This window comes from Adiantum capillus-veneris, chromosome 11, assembly GCF_014529385.1.
Source record: "Adiantum capillus-veneris isolate H3 chromosome 11, ASM1452938v2, whole genome shotgun sequence".
Classification (NCBI taxonomy): Eukaryota; Viridiplantae; Streptophyta; class Polypodiopsida; order Polypodiales; family Pteridaceae; genus Adiantum; species Adiantum capillus-veneris.
The window spans coordinates 114,373,478-114,396,846 of NC_140941.1; the positions used below are offsets into that span (position 1 = coordinate 114,373,478).

Below are 23,369 nucleotides of genomic sequence, written 5' to 3' on the forward strand. Positions count from 1 at the left end.
AGATCCCTTTTCTCGCGACACCTATGGATTTCGAAAAGAACCAATCGACCTCTTGTGCAACCACTGAGGCGAGAGGAGGCAATACGGCAAATTCAAGCGATTCAGGAAAAGACGAGTATGGACCACCTCGGCCTACACAGTAAGAACTTTTGGAGATGCAACGTCGACAACAGGTTGACGAGTGCACAAAGCAGATGCTTCAGTTTGCTAAAGATCCCCAGTTTGCAAAATTTTTGCCTCAGCAGTCCATGGCTGAAGTGCATACTCAATGGCCGTAAGCCACCGAACCACCAATCAAACCGGCAATCAATAAACCTCCTACTCCGAGGATGTCTACAGAAGAAGAACTTCAAGAGGTGGTTCAGACCGAGATCGGTAAGCTTTTGGATACGAAGAATCAATCGACTAAGCAGTTGCAGAAGCGCACGAAGGGGACTGACTACCCTGGTTACTTGGGCCGTCAATCTTCTTTTGCATCTGCAAGAAAGCAGAAGAAGCGTGTGCGTTTTGAAGGACTACCCAATTCTTCTTCCTCTTCTTCTAACAGTTCTTCTAGCTCTTCCGACTTGAGTGAGGAGGACAGAAAGGGCAAGAAGCAAAGCAAAAAGCAAAGCTTTGGAAAGATCAAGAAAAAGGCAAAGAAGGTCAGATTTCGACCAGTTCTGATAGCTCTACGGAGGAGTCATCCTCTAACAGTTTGGACTCCAATGACCACATGTTTTATGCGAAGAAGAAGCACTTTTACAGAGCCAACCAATACGACTTCCTCGAAGAAAAGAGCAAGAAGGCAAAGGAATTTAAAGAGGGTGGACAATCAATAAAATTTGAATCCTTTTCTGGATTTCGAGATGCTCCGAGGGCCTTGGCCTTCATCTAGCAGTTTGATATAGCCTTCTTTGGAGGGCATTACTCAGAGCACTCCAAGATCATGAGGGCTGCATCATTTTTAAAAAAAATACTCGAACATGGTGGTCCACTCTTCTTCTGAGGAAAGAAGCCCTAGTCAAGTGGTTGAAATTCAAACGGCTCTCTTTATTTCTTCTTGGTTGACCCGGGAGTACGAACTAGATGTAAGAACCGCTTGGAACCATCTTCAAGTGATCAAGGGAAATTCTTTGGATGCATATTGGGAGAGGTTTTGGGATTCTTTTCTACTGACTCCCTACTGAGATTCGAGATTACTGCCTTGAACAAAAGTCTAACTCTATTCAAGAACTAATGGATCATGCGAAACGGGGGTTCTCAATACATTCGAGGAATTTGACCTACCCCACTGATGAAATCTTGACTTAGAGGAGACAAACCTCGCACAATTAAAATAGAAAGAAAAAAGAATCCCCAGGAAAAGAAAGATACACGACCCCGATTGACTCTTAGAGAAAGGGCTAAGTATCTCAAAGAGGGGAAGTGTTTTGGTTGTGGGGAACAAGGGCACATCTCCGCAAAGTGCCCCAAAAAGGCACAACAAGGACAGCCTGAAGATAGGTCAGAGAGTTCTAGAGCAGCAGAGGAACGTGGCAGAAAAGGCAAGATGAAAGCAGGACTGGTACCGGATTGCATGGGAACCGACCCAAGGGATAGACGAAAGTACAGAACTTTGCCGAGCTTGCGGCAAAGTGAAAGATTAGAAAGCCCTTATCTTTTTTGATGGAGGAGCCAAGGCCAACTTCATTTCACCTGAATTGGCGGCGCGGCTCGAGATTACGCCCAATAGGATGGGGCCACCGGCGGAGGCAGTTCTAGCGGCGCCCGGACTGGATGTAGCCATTACGCATGTCATTGGCAAACCTCGTTTCCATTGTCAGGGGTATTTAGGGCACGAAGACTTTTACATCATGCCTTTGGAAGGGTGTGACGTCCTCCTAGGAATCCCTTGGTACCATAAGAACAACGTCGTGGTCGACTATTGGGCCAAGAAAGCGGCTTTGACAAATGAGAAGGGCAAAAAAATTGTACTAGATGTAAAATTGAAGGGCGAGTCCGTCCCTATTGGATTTCAGCCATTTCAAAATTAATGAAATCCAGTCTTTCTGTTAAGTCGATCTATTTGCAAGAATGAATGATGAACATCGAACGAACATGTCTGAACTAGACAAAGAACGCCAAGATTTTCTGCGCACACATGCTGATTGTTTCTTTGAAGGCCTGTCAGGTGAGTTACCCCCATCTCGTCTTGAGGACCATACTATTGATCTGATTCCTGGAAGCACACCACCAAACCGGCCACCTTACCGTGTTAGCTGAGCCCAAAATGAAGAAATCATGAACCAAGTGAAAGACCTTCTTGAAAAGGGTCTCATCTAGCCGCGTACTTCACCTTACTGTTCTCCGGTTTTACTAGTACTAAAGAAAGACGGATCTTGGAGGATGTGCATCGACTATAGAGCTCTCAATAAAATCACTATTAAGAACAGATTTCCGATTCCAAGGATTGATGATATTCTTGACCAACTACAGGGATCCTCTTGTTCCAGCAGGGTTGATTTGAAAAGCGGATATCATCAGATCAGAATCGCTCCGGGAGATGTCTACAAGACAACATTTCAGACAACCTTTGCTTTATACGAATTTTTGGTGATGCCTTTTGGACTTACCAATGCTTCAGCGACTTTCAACCGAATGATGGATAGGATTTTCCAAGAGCATTGATCTTTTGTGGGCACTTTCTTTGATGATATTATAATTTTCTCCAAGGATGAAGCAGAACATCGACATCATCTACTACATGTCTTTCAGGCATTGCACGATTACAGATTAGTTATCAATGCCAAAAAGAGCGATTTTTTCTTGCCGGAGATACATTTTTTGGGACACATCGTCTCAGCAGCAGGAGTACAGATGGACCCGGCCAGGTGTCCAAGTTTGTTACACCTCGTCCCTACCCACCCTCTGGCCCCTCGCCCCTACCCACCCCGCTCGCCCCTATCCATCCCTACTCTCCTCCCTCGCCCCTACCCAAGCCCTAGCCTCTTTACTCATCCCTATCTAGCCCTTGCACTCCCTATCCTCTTCTCCCCCTATTTTATTGTATTATGGTCTATCCTTCTGGGGTGTGTGGAAGCTGGGCTGGGCTGGGCTGGGCTGGGCTGGGCTGGGCTGTTCTTCTGCTTCTGGACCTTTCTTCTTCTTTTGAATGATAAGAGTACCGTGTATTTGCCCCTCTCCGCTCCATACAAACTTCTCACCATGATTTGGCGAGTTTGGCTCAACAGTTACTGGGAATATGCCGCTCCTTTCAATTACCTTGGTCTACATGGCAGTTTTCAATGTTTTCTCTCACAGAGAGAGTGAGTGGTCTTGTGACGGGCAACCTGTAGCAGGGCTATAGTGTCACTTGCACACGACAGGCACTTAGTTACTGTTGGTCTAGAGTTCACACTAGACAAACTCTTGCTTGGGCACGTGGTAGTGATAAGGTTGGTGGTCTAGTGGACACCGTGGCCAGATCACCACCACCACATTTTTGGAGATAGACGTAGCTGGTTTGGGATATTTTGCTAGCCGTTGGTGGCTCTTTATGATTGTATATATGTGTGATTGGTTCTAGTCGTCGTATGCTTCATCTACTTTCTATGGTCTAGCTTCTTGTGTCGAGTACCACACTTCTGCACTCTCCTTGCACATTGGAGCCTCAACACCCCCATTGTACCGTGAGTCCTGGTCTTGGATATGAGTGTCGCCAGCCGGAATCTGTACTGGTTTCATGAGTTAGTCGAGTTCCGTGGTGTTCTGAATCTATTGTTGTGTCTTTGAGTTGCTCATTTTTTTTTTTCCGAGAAAAAGATCTTCTATTAGTTAATGAAACTGCCCATAGGGCTACAACCACCTCTACAAGAGAGGGCTACAACAATCATGATGGGGAGACTCTCCCAATGAAAAAACAGCATATGGACAATGAGGCTAAATCAAGAGATGGGAGGAGGAAAAAGCCACACAGGTGGACGATAGTGCCATCTGAGCACACCCTGGACCATGGTGAAAAAAGGCCCAGGACGCTAGAGTCGAAGGAAAGCCTCTCTGCGCTCCCGCATGCGGTCGAAGCTGCCCTGGAGTCTCTCAAACTGTCCTATGAGAGTATGGATCAGCTCTAGCCAAAGATCCTGAGCAGTCTCTGCTGTGGTACAGAGCGAGCCTCGAAGATGCGGAAGCAACGGGCCCGCCAGATGAACCAGAGTGTCAGGCCGCTGATGAGCTCCCAGCACTCCTCTCTCTCACTGCACCACTCCTGTGGAGTAAGCTCTGTAGCAGGCTGGAGTGTAGGTCGACCCCCTTGCATTACTATCATCCTACTGGTGGAGGATAGCTCAAACTGAAGTGTCGGGCCCTTGAGAGTGGACCAAGCAGCTGCCTCCCAAGTGTACTGCTGAGCTGGGGAAAGAGCTGCCATCAGCCGAAGAACACGAAGCCACACCTGCTGTGCCAAAGGACAGTCCCAAAGACAGTGACGCTGACTCTCCACAAGATGGTCACAAGCTGCACATGCGGCCGAGAGACCACTAGGTACAAGCCAGCTCCCAGCTGCTGTAGCTCGGTGTGCAACCAGCCATTGGAACAAAGTGACTCGCCTCGGCTGTCTGGAGTCCCACAACCTCTCCCAAAAAACTGCCAAGAACTCAGCTATGAGACCCTCCTCCTGCCAATGAGGTGCTGCAGCAGGACGAGCCTCTCTCTGTGCTGCGAGTATGTGACGTCCCAGTCGAACAGTATACTAAAAGAAAGGGACACCTGGATGGTCTGCTGGGGAGAAAGGGTCCCTCCAAAGCCACTCTCCAAGATCCCACTGTACTCGTGCCAGTGATAACTCTCCCAAGCCCACAGTCTCCAGTGGCTAGTCTCAAGAGCTGCTGGGTCGGGATCTATGACACAAGTCCTCCCACAGATGCCCACCACTCAGATCCTCTGAAAATAGCACTCTGCCACCTGTGGAGCCTCTACTGCACCTCGGTGTAAGCATCCCTCACCCTGTAGCTCGAAAAACAGGGAGGGTATAGGCTCTGAGCAAGCCCAAACTGAGATGAGAACCTCAAGTCGAGTGAAGGCTCCCATCCATCTGGGCGTTGCTGACTCGAGAGGTGTGAGCCACTCAGCTGGTACTACCTCTGAGATGTCCTAACACATGCTCTGCACCCCTCTCATGCCCTGTAGTTGAATGCCCTGAAGCTCCTCTAACAAGCCTGAAAACTGTAGCCAGTCACCTAAAGAGCGTGCTGGACCCTCTGCCATGGGACCCCAGGAAACATGAGGCCGACTACCAACCAAGTGGCCTCTCTGCTCTGCTGTGTTGGGCCTATGATCCCCAATCCTCCCTGAGAACAAGGAAGAGTGATGACCTGCCATGCCACTTTGCTCCGCGCTATCTGAGTGTCACGCCTTGACCAAAGGAAGTTCCTGATCAGCCTCTCAACCTGGTTGATACAAGAACTCGAAAAGATCCAACAAGAAGTGATGCACCACATAGTAGCCAATAACACCTGGTTGGCCACTACAACTCTGCCCGGAGCTCCAATGTAACAACTTCCTCTTGATAGACAGGAGGAGGGGAGCAATCTCCTGCTTGGGAGACAAGTCCAAACCAACCTGACAGCCCAAGTACTGAACTGCAGTCCCCGGGGGAATCCACCTGAAACCCTCACCTGGCATCCAATCAGGCGTAGAGCACTACCAACCGCGAAAGCCCTATCTTTCTCCAGTTAATCAGTGCGCCTGATGCACAACAAAAAGTCTCAAGAGCCTGCTCACACCTGTGAAGGTTGGCCTCCTGGCCATCCAAGTATAAGGCTGAGTCGTCTGCAAACTCAACGTCCAGTAGCTCATCTCCCCGAATAGGGAGCGCTAAGCAACATAAACCAACTTGCTGTGAAACCAAAAACCTGCTCATCGCCTCAGCATACAACAGAAAGAGGAAGGGGGCAAGAGGGCAGCCCTGTCTGACCGAATGTGTGAGCATGAAACGATCACCTCGACCTCCTGACAAAAGTACCTAACTGTGTGCCGTTTGTACAAAGCTGACACCCCTTTGATCCACGCATCTGAGAAGCCCATCCTGCGTAGAGTGCCCTCCAAAAAGTCCCAGTCAACTCTGTTGTAGGCCTTCTCAAAATCGAGAAGAAGAACCACCAGATCCTCACTAAGGAGCCGCGCGAGGGCAGAAACCTCCCAAAAAGTAAAGATGTTGTCAAGAATACTATGCTCCTTGACAAAACCTGTCTTGTCCCATGTATAATGCTCTCTAGAAGTGGTTGAATCTTCAAACTCAGAGCCTTGGCAAGAATTTTGTAGGCTGGGTTGAGGATGGTGATGGGGCGCCATTGTCGAATCTCATCCAAGGAGCCACCCTCCTTGGGAATGAGGTAAAGCAGGCCCTCACTCATGCTGTCAGGCATCTCTCTGTGTGCAGGATGAACTGAAAAGCACTGCAAAGATCTGAGCCAAGCAATAGTACTCCAAGCAAAAGCTGGGAGTCAAGCCATCCTAGACAGCTACCACGGGGGAGTGTTCTAGGAGCCGTGTGTAGCTCCTCTAACTGAAGAGGCAGCTCAAGCCTCTGGCGCATCTCCTTAGTCACAAGACAAGGCATCTGTGCCCACACCTGCTCTTTGCATGCATCCTGACGCTTTGACTGAGGCTCTGCAGACAGTAGATCACGGTAGAAGTTAGTAGCAACTGCACGCATGTCCTCTGGCTCTAAAGCAACTGACTCGTCGGGCCTCCTCAACTGGCTGACCTTGGCATGCATATGCCGGGGTCCCACTGCCTCAAAGAAAGCGCCTGTCACTCTGTCACCCACCTGGGTCCACTGAGATGCTTGTCGATGGAAAGCAAACTCATGGCGCCTCTCCTTTGTGCTGACGAGCTCTTGGCGAGCCTGCTGTAACTACTCCTCCAACCAAGGACGGTCTGGATGTTGCTCCTGCATCCTCTGCAAGGAAGCAACGCCCCGTCGGAGACGTTGCTCCTCCTCTCTCGCTGCAGCCAAGTGAGCCGAAGACTCCTGAAGAAAGAGTCGACTAAGCTGAGCAAGTCCTGAGGCCACTCTGTCAGCAAGAGACTCCTGCATGTCTAAGCTCTCTGTCCAAAGAGCCTCCACCCGCTCTCTATGCGCTGAGTCCAGCAAGACCCTCTTTGGGATGCGTAGCATCGTGCTCCCCCTCCTCTGCCTATCAGTCACTGCAAGGATCACTGGTGCATGGTCCGAAAAGGAAGTCCCTGCCAGAATGCCAACTGTCCCACCCAAGTCACAAAAGTGGTCACTAGTGTAGAAGCGATGTATCCGAGATAGATTCACTCCTCCCACTCTGCGGTCTGAACGACAGAAGGCCAGGCTGTCTGGGGGCCTCACAAAGCTAGAATGCTGCCACACATTTGAAACCCGCAGTCATACAAAACCTCTCCCAAGCTGCCAACTCTACCCCATGCACAGTAGTATGGCTACCACCAATCCTGTCAGAGGGTTCCTCCAACATGTTGAAGTCACCCTCTATGCACCATTGCTCTGCTTGCGGCAGAGACTCAACAATCTGAGACCAAAACTCTACACGTGCACTCGCCACATTGGGCGCATAGATGTTCGGGAAGCCCACGAGACAACCCTGAACCTGCATAGTGATCCATTGAGCCCTGCCTCGCACAATAATCCCTCAACCCACGATGGCCTGCTGCAAAGAATTTGCAAGAGTCATACATATCCCGTCCTGGATGCCTCGAGGTCCAAATGAAGCTGACCAAAAAGTCTCATATCGTCCACGCAAAAGCTGACCACAACGTCTAATGCGGCTCTCACACAGATGATGCTCCTGTAGCATAAGAAGGTCAATCTCTCCTCCCACAAGGCATCGTTGAAGCTCCTAACGCAGTCGGCCCCTTTGACGTTGAAAATGGGGCCCACCTAATCCCTATATGTTCCATGAGACGATCCTCATGGGGAGCAAGAGAGAACTAATGCTGCCACAACAGATAACTGTGCTATCTTCGAGGCAGGCTCGGATGGGGAGTAATCCACAACCGAGCGTCCTCGAGATAGGCTTGACAGCAAAGAGTGTCTAGCCCAAGCCCAAGTAGACCGAGCCGTGCGTAAAGCAACCTCCTCTGTCCAAGAGTCCTCATGTATGTGTACATAGCATGGCGGGCTCTGCGTGTCAGCAAAAAAGTGAACCACAATGTGTCTACATCCTGCTGCGTCTGGAGGTGTCACAACAAACTTGGCCAGTGGCCAAAGAGTCTGAAGCAAGTCTGTAACCCCTAGGTCTCCCATGTGATGAGAGAACTCTAGGGCCTGTGTTTGCAAGCACTCCAACACTGAGTCTATAGTCCACTCAGCCTGGTCCCTACCGCATAGGGGAAAAGAGAAGCCAACCGCTGAGTCCAAGTCCTCTATCCCCCTAGCTGCAAGGAACAATACATGAATTCTGAAGCAGGCTGCCTCAAGGTCTGGTGAGGGGTCGTCGAGAAACCGTGTAAAGTCGTAGGCAAAGAAATCCCAACGACGACGAATGTCGAAGCTCGTCAGACCTCGAGGAACTGCTGCAAAGGGAGACGTCTGCACCAGAAGAGGGGGTCGCAAGAAAGGCTGTCTCTCTCTCGCCAAGTGACTCGTGACAAAGGCGCTCCCAAGAGATCTTCTAGCAGCCGAGGAAGGCCCTGTCCCCTGGGACGGCTGCGGGACTGGAGCGGGAGGAGGTGAGGGAGCATGGGGAGAAGGGGGGGAGGGGGGGTGAGGGGGATCAGCAAAGGTAGGAGTGCGAGATGGAGAGGCAGAGGGAGAAGGAGGAGGAGGGAGGGACTGAAGAGGGGGGAACTCGGGAGGAAGAGGGGCTGTCGAGGGTGAGACTGAGGTGGAGGCTGGAGCAGGGACCTCGTCCCGCTGAAGAGGGTCGAATTGGTTCCCCGTGGAAACCCACTGTTGCTAGGCAGGAGCCTGAGGACCACTCTGAGTGCCAGGCTGGCGCGTGGCCCCTGCCGACGTCGACCACGAACCTGCTGCCAGCCCTCCTCCTCTTGAGCCCCAGGCTCGGAGGGTGGCTCTGCCTGCGTACTCTGTGACTCTGCCTGCTACTGCTGGCCAGCCCTTGAGGGCTGTGGTTGGGCCTGTGGTGTAGGTCGGGATCTCCTCCATGGACAGGCCTTCGCAAGATGGCCCATTTGTCGACAAATGAAACACTGATTTGGGAGGCCCGAATACTCCACTCTGTCGGAACCAACCCCCACTCACCCAAGGAAGTAGGATGACCTTCGGGAGAGTGTGGGTGTCCCTAACCAGAACACGTACTGACGGAATGCCGGCCGCCTTGGCAGCTACTGAGGCTGCCGTGCGAAGTGTATCCAGGACAGTCCCAATCTCTGAGCCTATCCTGGACAAAAGTGGTAGGTACTCCCTCCTCAAACCAAGGAAGCAGACGGAGATGGGAAGGTCTGCCTCCTCTACCAGAACATCTAAAGCTGGGTCAAAACCATGTCTCCACTGTCGAAAGTGGGCTCGAACTGCTCGGATGGTCAAGGGGCTCATTGCGATGACCTTGGACGCCATCTCGGAGGTCTCACACTCTATCTGATAGTAGCCGCGTCCGAGGAACTGCACGTCCAAGATCTTGCCCACCTCTGCGAGAAGGCGGGCCTGGAGAAGATCATGCAGCTCTCCTCTGTTGGGTATGGTGCCGAGAATCTTGCACGGAAGTCGCCTGCAGGCGTTCCACCTCTGCGGCTAGGCTCGCTTGCTCTGTCAGTGAGAGAGCAAGTCGAGTGGTGGGCTCAGCGGGGTTGGGCGAGGGGACTTCATTGGAGTCTCTCTGTGGCAAGCTTGAGCCTCCATCTATGTCTGTTGCTACAAAGAAAAGGCGGAGAAGCGTCGATGAGTGGGGAAACTCCTGCTGGACTGAGCAGGTCGAGGGTGCTGGCGAGGCCCGACAAGCAGGAATGGAGAGGCGACGGGCTAAAGGCAGTGTGCAGGCAGACGACAGGGCAGCAGCGGGGGACAGGCGGGCAGGGCGACGGGCAGGGTTGGGTAGTGGACAACGGGGCTGGGCAGCGAGTGGGGCAGCGGGCAGGGCAAAGCACACAGGGGGCGGGCTGGGAGGCTGCGTACAGGAGGTGAGGGCGGAGGGGCTACGCGAGGGCGGGGGGGGCAGCGATGGCGAGGGGGGGGGTGCGGGCAGCAGCAGCGAGCCATTTTTCTCATATATTGTTGAGTCGCTCGTTCCATTGCCGTGTTGTATTTTCTTTCTGTGGAGTGAGGTTTCACCCATATTGCACTAAGGAGCATCCACAGTAGAGAGCACGGCACACTTTTTCTGTTACACGAATCTCGGAGGGTGCTAGAATAGATTGTGAGGAGGACTGCATTCTATTTTGGTATTGGGCATAGAGATCTTATATTTTTGTATGCACTTTACAAACATTTGGGGAATAGCTATCTAAAGTTTTAATGATCTCATTGAGACGCTTCTTGATTGTAGCGCGGATAGTGTGTCGTGCTCTCTACAGTGGGTGCTCCTCAGTGCAATGTGCGTGACAATCTCACTCAAAACAGACTGAAAAGAAAGGAACAATAGACAACAACTGAGCTCACAGAGACACAACAGCAGACCAGAACATATGACTCGACTATCTCAAAGAACTGATACAGACTCTGGCGTGGCAGCACACTCAGCTCCAGCCCAGGACTCACAGGTACAATGGGGTGTCGAGGCTCAGATGTGCCGGGATGGTGAAGACATGCTATGTGTATATACTCACTACTCTAGACGACGACGCTGGACCATATATCTAGAAGATGATCCAATGACCCAACAACTACTACTCATATGTACAACCATAAAGAGCCACCAACGGCTCATAAATGCCAGCCATCTAAGTCTATCCCCAACCTGAGTGGACCATCGTCCGTATCCTGCCACGTGTCACTGCCCAGCCCAGAGAGTCCGTCTAGTGTGAACCAGACCAGACCGACTATACTAACTGTGTGTCCTGTGAAAGTGACACTGTAGCCTGCCTACAGGTTGCCCGCCACAAGACCGCTCACCGTCTTGTGAGAGGAATACTAAAAAACTGTGAAAGAAAACCACTAGGTATTGCATATGTACAATGGTGAGCTCTGAATCTGCCATCCAAGAGATAGAGTTGTGGCCGCTGCTGCACCCAAAGTATCAGAATCTGGAGGTGAGCCATCAGATCGATGGGAAAACCCAGGACTCTATGAGTGTCCTCCACAATCCGACGCTCAGCGAAAGGAGCAGCCACCTGCTGCCACAAGGAGCCGTCTGTGAGGATGGCATGTGTGGTAAGGAGCCAAAGGTGCCAGGCTGCTGAAATCCCTTAGGGTAGTAGTCAGACTACTGTTGTGAAGGTGCACCTCCCCCAAACTGTCGATGACTGTACTCTCCATATCCCATGGATATCTGTACTGATCTAGCTGGACGAACCCACCCGTACCCCATGGTAGCCTGAGGCTGCTGCTGAAACCCCATGTCCCCTTGGACTAGCATGTGCTGAAATCCTTGCATTTGAGCTTTGAGATCATGAATTATCTGTGACTTTACGTGCAGAGCCTGACGCAAGGCAAAAATGATAGCATCTCTATCAGTAATGGCACTCTCTGTAACTCGCAAGCAGCCTTCCATGGCCGCATATGTGGCCGAGTGCTTCTGGTGGGTAGCTGCTAATTTCTTCACCAAGTTCAATCATTGCAATAGCATTTCTCGACTCCTACAGGTTCTCTTCAGAAATTTTGAACAACAAAGTAGAGTCGACTCCACTAGAAGCAGCAGTAGTAACACCTGGAGGTGGAGTGTCCACGAGGCACTGCAGTCGATGTCGGGCTGACAGTAGTAGTAGGGTGCCCAAGAGGCACTGCAGTGGTCGGGGTGACAGTGGTAGCAGGTTCAGTGGGTGAGTTGGAGATGGGAAAGAATGACGAAGGTACCACAGGTGCTGCCGAGAATGGTGTGGTAACAATGGCAATAGTATAGATGGGAGCAGTAGGGAGAGATACCTGTGGAAGAGAGACCGTCTCAGTAAGAGGAGTGGGTGTACCAAGCACAACGGAGCTCATAACGGCCTCTGGCACTGTAGAGACGGGGACGGAGGTAGAAGAACAACATCGTGGAGGATGCGTCACCCTAGTCTGACTCTCTGAAAATGGCAGAGGTCGTAGTGTCTCTGCCGTGTCTTTGACCACTTTGACTATTTTCTTTTGTTTTTACTTCTGCTCATTTGTGCCAAGAGACTTTCTTTTTGCACGCGATGACAATGCTGCATCCTCATCTATTTCAAGGGGGTTGATGCGGATGTTTATCACCCAAGCCAACAGTGGCGCGGCAAAACATTGGAAGCTAGATTGAGGTGACTGCACTTGTGCTCTAAACCTTTTCACCCTGGTCTGCAACGATATAAAGAGGATCTGGTGAAACCCACACGGTATGTTCTTGATTAAGCAGTAAAGACCATCACATTGTGGGAATGTGGTAGGTATTTCACATTTTCCCTTGGGTCCTTGAGCATCTCTCACCAGAAAATAATATCTGAACACAGCTATTAGAGCTTTGTGATGCTGCAGATTCGGATGATCAGGTTCGAACAAGGCCTTGCATGCTAGTATTGTATCAGCTTTGGAGAGCTTTGAATAAGGCCTAGTAGTTGGTTGCAGGGAGAGAAAGCCGGTCATCCCCATTGCATACCCTAGACGTGCCACTGTCAAAGTGTGTCCTCTGACTTTGGGATATTTTTTCAGCATGTCATGAACCATGCCGACGGGTATGTCTTCAACAACTGCAGCTAGCGATTTGACACCCAAGTTGTCCAATTGGTCCTGTGAGAGAACATCTATAAGAGGTGGCTTGCGCTGCTGCATGTGAAAATTGAGTGAAAACTTTGTTTTGTGTTTAGTTTTTTCAGGCCTAGTCACTTCGTGACTGATCATGTGACTCATGATTTTCTTTTTTCCTTTTGGATCCTTTTCTGGTGCACTTGAGCTATCATTGTCTGAGCCGCTACTACTATCTGAGCCGGAGCTAGTATCTGCAAATGATGTCGATGCTTTGTAACTTTCGTCCGATGGGGCACTAGACGTCATATCCGTGACCCCATGGCTGCTAGGTTCTGAATCTGCTTCAGTTTCATAATTAGCCTGCTTCTTCTGTGGTTGAGGCCTTTTCCTCGGCAACAGTTTATTGCCTCCTGCCCATAGCCACTAATTGTTGACTGTACACACTGTAGTAGCATCTTCCAAAAAACTCAAAAGCTTATAGCAGTGAACTTACTGCAGAGTAGATTCTGTAAGGTCCCCAAGAGCATACATAGAAAATATACCTAGATCATACATTTATCAACACATCACTGTGTGTCTCATACTCAACTGCAACTCTGTCTCAAATACAATTACAACTCTGCAAACAGCAATATCCCGATCTGTGCTTTTGAGAAACATGGTAGGATGAAAATCTGAGAGAGGCCGAGGATTTAGTATCGAAGAAGCGAGACAGCCAACTGATCGCTGTTGGTGCAGCCAATCCAATATGCCTACTGACAGTACACGGTGCATACACGCCAGCTTGGATAGGGTGAGGGAGGAGATAGGCGGGCAGCAGGGTGGATGGCGTGGAGTAGACAGGCGGCGACGGGTCGAGGGTTGGGCAGCGGCGAGGGTAGATAGTGTTGGGCGAGGGCAAGAGAGGGAGACGAGGACTCGATAGGGGGCGAGGGCTGGTGAGGGGTGCGAGGGTTAGATAGGGGGGGGGCCATAGCTGGGTAGGGGCGAGGGGTAGATAGGGGGGCGAGAGTTGGGTAGGGAGGGTAGATAGGGGGGGGCGAGGGCTGGATAGGGGGCGAGGGGCGAGAGCTGGATAGGGGGCGAGGGAGGGGTGGGTAGGGGCGAGGGGTAGATAGGGGGGAAGGGGTGGGTAGGGTCCGATGGGTAAAAAGAGTGAGCAAACAGGGTGGATAGGGATCGGGAAAAGAGGGTGCAAGGACTCAGTGAGCGAGAGAGAGAAAGGAAAGGACAGAGATAGATAGATAAAAATTGTATTGTACTACATGATAAAATTTTAGCCTGCTGAGATTTGAGAGGATGGGTGATCAGAAATGTTAGAGGAAACTCGCACAGTTCAAGCAACTTGCGTATATTTGTGAGAGAGGGGGAACAGAGGAATTAAATGACAGGAGGCATCAGGAGTAAGCATTTTGAAGGAGTGTTACGAAAGGGAACTCACTAGAAAGACAAAGAGAGAGAGAGACATGTGTATGTAAGAGCGCACCATAAGATAGAGACAGAAAGGGAGATGCAGCAATGCAGCAAAGCAGGTTTTAACTTCCTAGGAACAATATCAAAAAATCAAAGATCTATCCGAAGAGAGTTGAACTTCGTATATTTAACAAATATACAAGGACAGAGAGGGAGAAGAGACAGAGCAGTGAAGTTGGATTATAGTAGGACTAGGACTCCAAAAACCCACTTATCTCAATGAGATGAGAGCAAAATGGATGCACGCAGTGAAACAATGGAAATTTTAAAGATACACTGACTAGAACTGAGATAAAAGAAGTGTCATAAAGAAGATTTGAGAAGAGGGAAAAATGGAAATCCACAGAGAACTGAGGAGGGGACAATCATACGGTGGTGGTGGGGTGGATAACATCCTCAGATTTCTATATAATCAAGGCGAGTGATAGCACTTGATTCTTGATCCATTTACAAGTGGCAAGGTAACACCTGTCAGAGTGACTAACTGGACAGCCCCCTGTGGCAAAATCTCTTGTACCATGAATGGCCCTTGCCAGGTTGGAACCAGCTTCTTAGCTTTTTTAAGATATTTGGCTTGATAGAGTAGCACCACTGTTCCCTGCTTTATTTTTGGCTTTCTGAGATGGCGATCATGCCACGCTTTGCGACAAAGTTGCTCAGCTTGGAGAGCATGTGAAGCTAACATCCTGCTTTCTTCTAACATTGAGAGACGAGAAAGGTTTGCGGAAGCAATCCCTGCTGTGACTCGAACACTTCCCACTCTTGCTGAACCTGAGTTGAACTCATTGCAATTGCTTCTAGACTAAAAGCTAGACTAAGGTTTTTGAGGATACCAAAGCACAAAGTAATCTATATAAGAGTTTAATTAGCATGGCTGACAATAACCAAGAGAGTAGAAAGAACACTGATAACTTTGATTTTGCGCATGAAGGTGCTAATGATGATGCCCCCATGGTTGCTAATTATCTTGTTACTAGGTTGCAGTGATGTGATTGCTAAATACGTTACGATAGACCATGATTTCCATCCAAGATCTCGATGGGGATAGTGATGTAAATGTGATTTGAATGTTCAGTGACTATCGTCTTTGTGCAAGTGCTGGATATGTGTTGTTTAGTGCGTCAGTACTTAGAGTAAGTGTCTACTGAACTAGTTTCTCGCCTTTGTCAATTTTAGAGGCGTAATCGAGGGCGATGACAATTCTTTCAAGACGGGGATATATCACAAAATGATGATGTGGCATGACCAACTAGACAATCCCTAGTGAAAGATGCAGATATAAATGGCAAAACCAATTTCGAAAGGCCAAAAATAGAAGATTGTTCCAACATATAAGGTCCTATCTGATGGGACCCAGGGGACAGTAGAATTTAAAAAGGAGAATCGAACTATTGAAGTGGCAACGTTGTACGGATTTTCGTAAATTGAAACAGGCTGCTGACATGGCACAGCGTACAGATTTCTGCGTTTTGCAGCATGATCTGCGGCAACAGCGCTGGCGCTTTTGGGACCAGTGCTTTTGAAACTTGGAGCTTTTCATATACTGCTTTTGTGCCAGAGGCCTTTAAAAGAATTGCCAGGGCCTCTTTCTCCCTCAGATTGGCTTGGGAGCACTGCGGAGAGAAGAGGACCCTCGGACATTGTACTTTGCCAAGCATTAATATAAAAATAAATACCCAGACTTTGAGGCCAATCTCTCTGTGCACGAAACTTCGCCGTGCCGTGTCCTCTCTCAGAGTTTTGTTCAAGTCTGTTAAGTTGTTTTCACTTTCTCTCACGTGTGTAGCATCAGATTCTCGGCTTGGGGTGTCCAAGTCTATTACAACAGGACCACATTTGTTACTTTGTACTTTTTTCCTTTCTCGATAGATAGGGGACACACACATGTATATTTGATTTGTCCTCTAGACCGACTCGGACTCTAATAGACATAAAAAGATCTCTCTCTCTCTCTCTCTCTCTCTCTCTCTCTCTCTCTCTCTCTCTCTCTCTCTGGGTGTGTAGATAGGTGGTTGTATACTGTGTACAAAAAAGACCTCTGGAGATTCTCAATGGCCTATCACCCAAAGTATGTACAAAATAGGGATAACGATGTGAGGGCTATGTGAACATCAAGGTGGCCTGTATGAGGAATGCAAAATGAACCACTTGGGAGGTGCATGATGCCATGTGATGTGACCATGATTCAAACTAAAAAGAACTGAAGATCTCACCCATGTCTGAAGAAAAGAGCATCTACACCTCTCTCTCTCTCTCTCTCTCTCTCTCTCTCTCTCTCTCTCTCTCTCTCTCTCTCTCTCTCTCTCTCTCTCTCTCTCTGTGCGTGTGTGTGTGTGTGTGTGTGTGTGTGTGTGTGTGTGTGTGTGTGTGTGTGTGTGTGTGTGTGTGTCCCCCCCCCTTGCGAGGTCTCTTCTGTAAGGGTTAGAAAGATTAAGAATGCTAATGACACATTCATTATACAAGGACAATGATGAAAATTAATGAAAATAACTTGCAATAGACTATTGAGTGCACAATCGGTGTTCCTTAAATAGGAGAGATCAAACATCTAAGGATTATATCAGAGATGACACATTGCATGACCCAGGCCTTCCCCTTGCATTGGTCGACCTACAAGGAAGGGATGATTTTGGAAGATAGTACAACTAGGCGAACACATGAACGTCACATGACTAGGTGCCACATAGGCAAGTACATAACTATAGACAAGAGATAGCTCCAATATAGGGTATACATAGATGGGGCTTTGGACTATGACAAAAGGGTAGAAGGCAATCCATGTATCCATTTGGGGTGATAAACCGGAGAAATAGCCTCACTTTGGAGAGGACACCTCCACCCAAGAGAAGAAAATCTTACCCTCAAACAATGTAATCAAGGCAAGGACCAAGCTGACCCAAACTATTCCAAATATGAATCCACTAAAAGAGAAAAAGAAAGTACAAAATAACTTTGTCTCCACAAACATTACCATCACTATCATAATAGATATGGTTGTTGCTCCCCTCATCTTTTTCTTCTTCTGCTAATTTTGCTAATCCCTTGGATTTCTTGTTGTCGTTGTTGCTGCTGCTATTTGTCACCCTTGTTCTTTGAGTAGCATTGGAAGGAGCATGACACTTCTTCCCACAACGTTGCTGATCTATTGGGTGTGGAGTCTATTCTGCTGAAGAAATCTATCACTTCTCTCTGGCGAAGTGGTCTCCGAGAGAGAGAGAGAGAGAGAGAGAGAGAGAGAGAGTTTTAACGTCGTAGGAAACTATCCCAAGAGACCTTAAATATCTAGCCGACGAGGAGTTGAACTCAAGACCTGTTATTCAAGAGGGAAATGGCATAACCAATCTACCACACTTGAGAGAGAGAGAGAGAGAGAGAGAGAGAGAGAGAGAGAGAGAGTAATGATTGAGAAGTTCTCTTTGATTGGCTTGTGTGAAGCCTTTCTCAGCTGTGTGAACCTCCCCTTAGATTAGACTCTCCTCTTTGGTGACTGTGGGAAACCACCCTCTACTGTTGTTGACTCCTCGTGTTCAATGGAAGGCCCCCTTGACAAATTATAGCACCTGGTATCGCCTTCGTGTTGAGCTTGCTCGAGGGAAAGAGACCTATGAGAGCCGACCGAGCCCAAAATGATGGTTTATTTATAGTTGAAGTCCGGTCGCCAACCACAAATTAGCACATGTCTGCCTCAGTGAGAACCAAAAGATCTGTACCCAAAAGTTTCCACGATCGAATTGACCCACTCCTCTCTACCTCAAAAAAATAAGGGAGGAGCCCCAAGACCTCCACCCCCCACAATATTAGGATACACCTTCTATCCAAGTGGGCCAGCTGGCCCGTGTGCTTAGGGTAGTCAATAAAGAGATTAAAATCGTTGTTTAGCAAAGGCTCCCGTAAGCACAGGAAAGGATGAATTTGATCATGTGAATTGGAGGGAAAGTTGGGCTCCAAATTGAGGGCTCAAGGACTCGTTGAAGAGCTGTTGGCAGGGCTTTCTCCACACATTAATAATGCAAAATAAGCACATCAAGGAAAGGTTTAATCCAGGGTGCTTGACTTTAGAACAAACTTTAGGACCAAAGTATTCTGCCTTACTTTCTTACCAATGAAATTGCACCATGTCTAAAGAGGAGACTCCCATTTTTTGCATAGAGCCGTTGATACTCATCTCCACTAAGTGCTTTGTCATAGGACCTGTATGAATGCACCATCACATCAGAAGGTATTCATAACCCCAGTTGTTCTTGGAATGACTGAGCTCATATGTCATAACCTGGTCGAGGTACAAGTTTCGTAAATCCATAAGAACAAACTCCATCATTCTTCTCTTTCATAAATCTTCCATACAGATCTTCTGAAGGTCCATCTGAAAACTCACCAATCAGCTAAAGGATAACAAATTGTAAAAGCTAGAGATTGCATGATTTACAAATCTAGCTAGCTGCAGAATTTCCTAAAACATTAAGAAAGCCTCGGCAATTTCTTGTTTCTTCTTCATTATCACCTGTTAGCAACTATTCCTGCTGTTAAATTTTATATCATGTAAATCATTAAAACACCGGGAAGGGCAGCAAAAATCTTGGAAAACTTTACAATACCCCAAAAAAAGAGGGTTCTAGTCATTGAGATACACAATTTCTTATTCCATGGTGTGCTCCCCTAGTTCCTTGCAATGTGCTAACCTCACTTTAAATGCATGTGCACGAACATCAGGCTTATTCAACTTGTAAAACTGTTCTACAACTCACATATATCTGCCAAATCAAATGCAAAAAATCCAGCCTCTGCATAAACTTTCATTTCCTGTACGGCTTTCTCGAGATTGATTTTTCCATGGCCCCCTGCAACCTGCCATAAGCCTAAGTAATAACAGTAAGTCGTAGGGTGAAGGTAAAAAGAACAGCTGCTCTTAACATACAAACAGGTTCATGCAGCCAGATAGGAGTGTAAAAACCTGACAGCGTCTTATTGGAAACCTTAAAAGCTAGGAAACACTCCTACATCAAGATACACAAGTATGTTCATGCATGAAGACATTACACATAGACAGAGGCATACCCACACACTCAGCCTGGTCAGAGACGTCGTTCTAGGCACATGCCTCAGAACAGCTGGTATGATGAGGAGTGTCGACAGAGGAGAGCTCAGATCCAGCGGGAGCTTGCATTGAGAGTGATCACCTATAGACAGTCTCGTATTGCTACAAGACGACTAGTACGACAGAAGAAGCGAGCTTTCTTGGTCCAGATGGAGCAGGATTTATATAAGCTCTTCCTTAGTAGAGATTCAGGAGAGGCTTGGCGTCTATTCCATGAGCAGTCTCCCCCACAAGTGATTACTTCTACGGAGATATGGGGGCAGTATGCAGCATCATTATACACTGTACCTGGACAGTCACCACTACCAGATCGACCACAGCCATGTCCAGCTACGAGCACCTTCTTTACCACTGAGATGGTAAAGGAGGCCATTGACAGGATGAAGACCAGACAGGCACAGGATCATGAGGGTTTGCTAGCAGAGCACAGTATACATGTTGGGGACTTGTTGGCAGAGATGCTTGCACGGTTGTTCAACCGTCTCATGTGCGAGGGCTTTCCTAAGTCTTGGAGATTGTCTACTATTATACCTAGCTTCAAGACAGGAGACCCCACAGTGCCGGGAATTACCGTACTATCATGGTAGGACACACATTGGCACGGTTGTATGCATCCATCCTTGAGCATAGGCTAAGCAGTTGGGCAGAGATTATGGGCATACGGGCACCTGGACAGGCTGGTTTCAGGAGGGGTTTCTCCACACTGGATCATGTCTTTACACTCAGAGTTATCATTGAGGAGGGTCCAGCACATGGTAGACGGATATATTGCAGCTTTTTGGACTTCCGCAAAGCTTTTGACACAGTACCGAGGGCCAGATTGATGCGCCGACTTATGGAATTGGGGGTACCCACAGAACTGATATGGGGGATCATGGCATTGTACAGCTCAGTGAAGGGTCATGTACGCACACCAGAGGGGATATCTGACATAGTTCACTCCATTGTCGGAGTGAAACAGGGACGCCCATTGTCCTCTACTTTATTTGGTATGTATGTTATTGCGGTCTCTGATTATATTGACAGAGGAGGAGATAGAGGTGCTCAGCTTGCAGGGACATGGATCCCTCTTTTATTGTATGCAGCGTAACCGCGAAACGTTTCAAGGCCGAAACGTTTCGCCCTGAAACGCGGCGTTTCACCACGAAACGTTTCAGTCCAAAATGAGAGCACAGTGAAACATGAGATCGAAACGTGCGTTTACCGACTTTGAAACTAAAACTATGGTAACTTGCTGTGAATGAAACGGCTTGTGTTTCACTTGGTGAGCGAAACGTTTCAAGGCCCGAAACGTTTCACCTGTCCTTACTTGCCGAAACGCGTTTCATGGTGACGCTGAAATTTGTATGCTGACGATATCGTGTTGATATCAGACTCACCAGAGGGTATGCAGTGACATTTGGACGCATTGCATAGTTTTGCAGGGAATAGTGGATTGTCTGTCAACCTTGGTAAAACCAAGGTCATGATATTTAATACCACGCCACAGTGGGTCAGGAGATCAGCACCTACATTTCACATATGGTCAGGACATTATGGAGTACACTGATGCATACACATATCTTGGGGTGGTCTTTAGTGGACCGAGGTTCACATTGAAAGTGGCAGCAGACACTAGATTGACTCGTGCCTATGCAACCCTAGGCGGTTTAGAGAGGATTTGTTCGCAGGTTCAGTTCCAGGAACCTCAAACAAAGCTCTGGCTCTTTGACACTTTGGTCGCTTCAATTATGCACTACGGGGTTCAGGTTTGGGGACCATCTGTTGACAGTGTTGGATGGAGTAATATGGAGAGGCCCTTGGTATCTATAATTTCTAGGCTGATTAGAGCCAAGACCTCAGTTCCACATGACATCATACGAGCAGAGCTGGCTGCCCCACCTATGGAGATTGAGGCACTTACCAGATCAGTATCATTTGTACACAGCTTATGGGACACCACCAGGGACAGATATGCTAGGCTTGCTCTTGAGTCATCCAGATAGCTAGCATTACAGGGAGATACATCATGTTGGTATGCATAGATGAGCTCATGGTTTCAGAGGCATGGTTTCAGCATGGACAGGCTGCCCCCTTTCCAGTATTCTCTTGATGCACCATCTTTGGCTCTTACACGGATGGGGATTACTAGACTCATTCGGCAGGATCTTATCCAGCTTGATACCAGGAGGACATGGATAGAGCCATCACGTGAGTTGGGTACGAAGAGGGCTTTCTATAGAGAGCATCTTCTCCAACTCACGACAGACGGATTTGTCACACGGCCCAGCTACATGGACACACATCTATCTCATGGGTTACGATGTGCCATAGGCCAAATACGCACATCTTCACACCAGCTTGGGATTGAGACAGGTAGATTCAGAGGCATACCAACAGACAGGAGGATATGTCAGTTACGCCATGCAAAGCCAGAGCCAGAGACAGAGTTTCACTTCATATGTCACTGCACAGTCTACTATGAGATTCGGGGACGCTTTCACTGTTTATTCAGAGATGGTTTTGACTCGTTAGATAGAGTCGTGAGATATCAGGATCAAAGATGTCTCGGATTATTTCTACTTGAGATACAGAGACATAGAGACTCTCTATTGAGAGGGCATAGACAGAGACAATCCCAGAGACGCATCTCAGATTCTTCAGTCCGAGTACCACACAGGCAGAGGGGCCACCACCACCACAGAGCTCGGTTCCCACCCATACACACACCAGTGGTACTCTCTTTGATCGAGCCATAGAGTTGGGGAGATCGAGACGACCACGAATGAGAAGGGGAGCCACGCAGCACCGACGGAGATTGCGGTAGAGGATCCACAAGATTCTAGCACGACGCCCAGAGTGTCGATCAGGATAGGCTTCATGCTACTGCTATATTGTATCATGGTGACACTTATCCCCATTTTGTACCTTTGTGGCATTATACCATTGCTCAGCTTACCAGCCACCCATAGGAGTCGGTGGCACTCCTATCTCAGTTTTTAGTTTGTAGTTTTCTTTGTTTGTACCCAGACTTGGTACTAGACTCACCATTGTAATCAGTTTGGTCTCATAGGTCACTTTGGCCTTTCGTAGACGTTAATATATCATTTCATTTGATTTCTCTCTCTCTCTCTCTCTCTCTCTCTCTCTCTCTCTCTCTCTCTCTCTCTCTCTCTCTCTCTCTCTCTCTCTCTCTCTCTCTCTGTGTGTGTGTGCAAAAGAAGTGGGGCTTGGTACACTTTTGTATTACATAATCAAAATTACAGGCCCGAAGGCATTACGTCAACCCATAGGCATACAAGGATAACAAATCTGATAGTGAAAAAACCCCTTAGATATTCACTAATTTCAAACCATAGGGAAAAAACAACTAGTGATGCAGAGTTTAGTGATGGTTCGCAAAGTATCCTCTACAAACTACGCACTGTAGATTACCAAAGAGGGTCCCCAAGGCTTATATTTAAAGGCCCAAGGCAAAAAAGCATCACATGTGAAAAGCTCGCGCTCACAAGCAGATCCCTAAAAATCCGCCGCGAATTCAAGGATGTCCATACAGCATGCCACGTCATCATTTTTTTATGAGAAAATTTGTTCCGACCACCTTCAAGTGTTAAAACAGGTCCTTTTGAGTTGAAATGCCACATCATCACATTTGTGACACTAGCCCAATGTCACGAGAGTGTGGCAACCACTTTATATATTTGTTGGTTTCTTTCCCTTGATTTTTATTTAATTTTTGGGACCCTCTTGTTGAAATCACAAATGCCCGAACATTGCAAGGCCAGTGTGAAACGGCCATTCGCCGAGAATTTCACCTGTAGGAGTCAAGGCCAGGCAGCCACGAGATGGTTGGGCCGATTGGCACTTGAATCTGACTAGTAAAGAAGTGGCTAGGCTCAGTTAAAGTCATTTAGGCCCCTCGACAGGACTTCATAAGTTGGTGGGTACTAGGAACTAAACCAATAGGAGCAAACTAGACACATGGCAGTAGGAGAGCCACCTGCAGGTCAACTCTCTCCGGAAGCTCATCCCACAAGGGGGAGCCCAAATTTGAGACTAGGAACT

General features: G+C 48.2%; 1 protein-coding gene across 4 annotated transcripts in view; it reads right to left on the reverse strand.

Annotated features, from left to right (window-relative positions):
* LOC147447864 (flagellar radial spoke protein 5-like) overlaps positions 1-23,369 on the reverse strand; it is a 91,045-nt gene that overhangs the window by 58,929 nt on the left and 8,747 nt on the right. For 3 of the 4 annotated variants that reach the window (XM_086523732.1, XM_086523730.1, XM_086523733.1), the window contains exons 2-4: positions 18,976-19,086; positions 18,501-18,593; positions 18,331-18,421 (exon numbers count right to left, since the gene is read on the reverse strand). In XM_086523732.1, the coding sequence (XP_086379858.1) occupies positions 18,331-18,421; positions 18,501-18,593; positions 18,976-19,086 (295 nt within the window). The remainder of the gene's footprint in view (positions 1-18,330; positions 18,422-18,500; positions 18,594-18,975; positions 19,087-23,369) is intronic. The other variant, XM_086523734.1, reaches the window with a different exon arrangement.